Source organism: Galeopterus variegatus, unplaced genomic scaffold, assembly GCF_000696425.1.
Source record: "Galeopterus variegatus unplaced genomic scaffold, G_variegatus-3.0.2 Scaffold108, whole genome shotgun sequence".
NCBI classification, from domain to species: domain Eukaryota; kingdom Metazoa; phylum Chordata; class Mammalia; order Dermoptera; family Cynocephalidae; genus Galeopterus; species Galeopterus variegatus.
In genome coordinates this window covers 109,371-111,063 of record NW_007726219.1, presented here as the reverse complement: position 1 = coordinate 111,063, position 1,693 = coordinate 109,371, and the positions used below count along the sequence as shown (strand labels likewise).

Sequence of the window (1,693 nt, the reverse complement as noted above, 5' to 3'; positions counted from 1 at the left end):
CCCCCGTACCGGACCGGGGACCGGCAACGGGATCGCAACCCTCGGTGTTGCTCCCGTGCCTCGCTCAGCCAGAGAGCGGGAACCGGTCTGTATGTGGGATCCGAACCCTTGGGCGGGAGCGCCGCCGCGCTTCCCGAGCGGCGCACTATCCAGTGTGCCACCGGGCCGGCCCAAGACTGTTTCACTTGTTATCCTCTTCACTAACTAAGGCAGAGATTTGGCTGGGGTTTTTTGACCCAGGGCAAAATCATCAGCCTGCTCCCCTCAAGCACTGCTCCGCCAAGCACTGCTCAGCTGGTATCCCCCAGGCTCCCTTAGAGCTTCGGGATTGACCAAGAGCAGAGGCTGACAGAGGGTGAGGGTCAGTTGCTCACACCTACGAGGGCCTTTGGTGGTCAGCTCTTTTCTTTGTCTAGGGCATTAAACATAGTTGAGGAAGGAGATGCTGTCACAGTGAGCAGGTGCCCCAGGCTAATGAGGCCCTAAAGGTTTCACTCCTTCCTCAGAAAGGAGCAGATAACAAGACCTTCCTCACCAGGGCATGCCCTTACTGCTTTAAAATCAGGAAGTCAGCAGTGAGCATTGGTGCAGTTCTGTCTGGCAGTCCCAGCAGCCTTTGGTCTTTAGAGTTAGGATGGGAATTAATCTTCCTTCCTCTGTCTTTGCCTTTCTTCCCTTCACTCTCCAGGTATTCCCAGGACCCTGCTGAGTTTGTGCCGTGTGGCTGTGAGAAGAGCTCTTGGCAAGTACCGACTTCATCTGATTCCCTCGCTGCCTCTGCCAGACCCCATAAAAAAGTTTCTACTTTATGAGTAGAATTCAAGTGCAGTGGTTGATTACAGTGAGGACGAAGGTGATCTGCAGTGAAAATGGATACCTATCCTTGCACCCTGTGAACCATGTCCCCGTGAACCATATCTCCAGCTGCCGACTGTGTCCCATTTGGCTGTTTATCAAGAAGAAGCGGCCTTGTTCTCATGGATTGTAACTCCATCTCAGGTGCTTGGGCCATTGAACAGTCCTTGGGTCATTGTCAGCCAAGAGGCTCATACCAACCTTAAATTTTTTTCTTTCTAAATATTTCTGTGGGATTTTCACAGTTGCATATTAATGAATTGGGCCGTGAAACGTGTGCAGGCATGGGCTGAGGTTGGCGGCCCGTAGTGAAGACTCCTAGCACTTGCCAGAACTGTGCTTCTATTTATTTTTCTACTTCTGAATGTAATCGTTTGATTAAAGCCTTCTGATATCTAAATGAAAAAAGAGTTTTGGTTTAAAAAAAGGAGAGAACAGAAATGCAGTTCATGAACTTGCTAGTTTTGTTTTCCCTGCTCCTGGGATTGGTCATACACACACCCCTTCCTGGCCACTTCAGTATTTTCTTTTTGTGGTGGAGGTCTCATATTAATTGTCTTCATTCCATGATAATTTCCTGTATGTATGGATTGTCTTTGTTATCTCAAAGTCAGTATGTGCATTTGTTAAGAATTTTGACGTCACAGCCCAGAGGTCACAGCACAGCACCTGTTCTGATACCTGCTGTGCCTCACATCATACCAGTGGGTATCATATGAGTTTTATGCTATTTCAGTTTGAGGAACTTCTAGACAGCGGTTGATTTCAGGAGGCCCACCTTGAACTAGCCAGTAAATGACTGCTTACGTTTATACAGCACAGCACCTGTTCTGATACC

At 48.7% G+C, this 1,693-nt stretch overlaps 1 protein-coding gene across 1 annotated transcript in view; it reads left to right on the top strand.

The window, feature by feature from the left end:
• Positions 1-1,263, top strand: part of ASB1 (ankyrin repeat and SOCS box containing 1) — a 15,749-nt gene extending 14,486 nt beyond the window's left edge. The window contains exon 6 of the mRNA XM_008586030.1: positions 689-1,263. Within this exon, the coding sequence (XP_008584252.1) occupies positions 689-816 (128 nt within the window). The 3' untranslated portion in view covers positions 817-1,263. The remainder of the gene's footprint in view (positions 1-688) is intronic.
• The last annotated feature ends 430 nt before the right edge of the window (positions 1,264-1,693 follow it).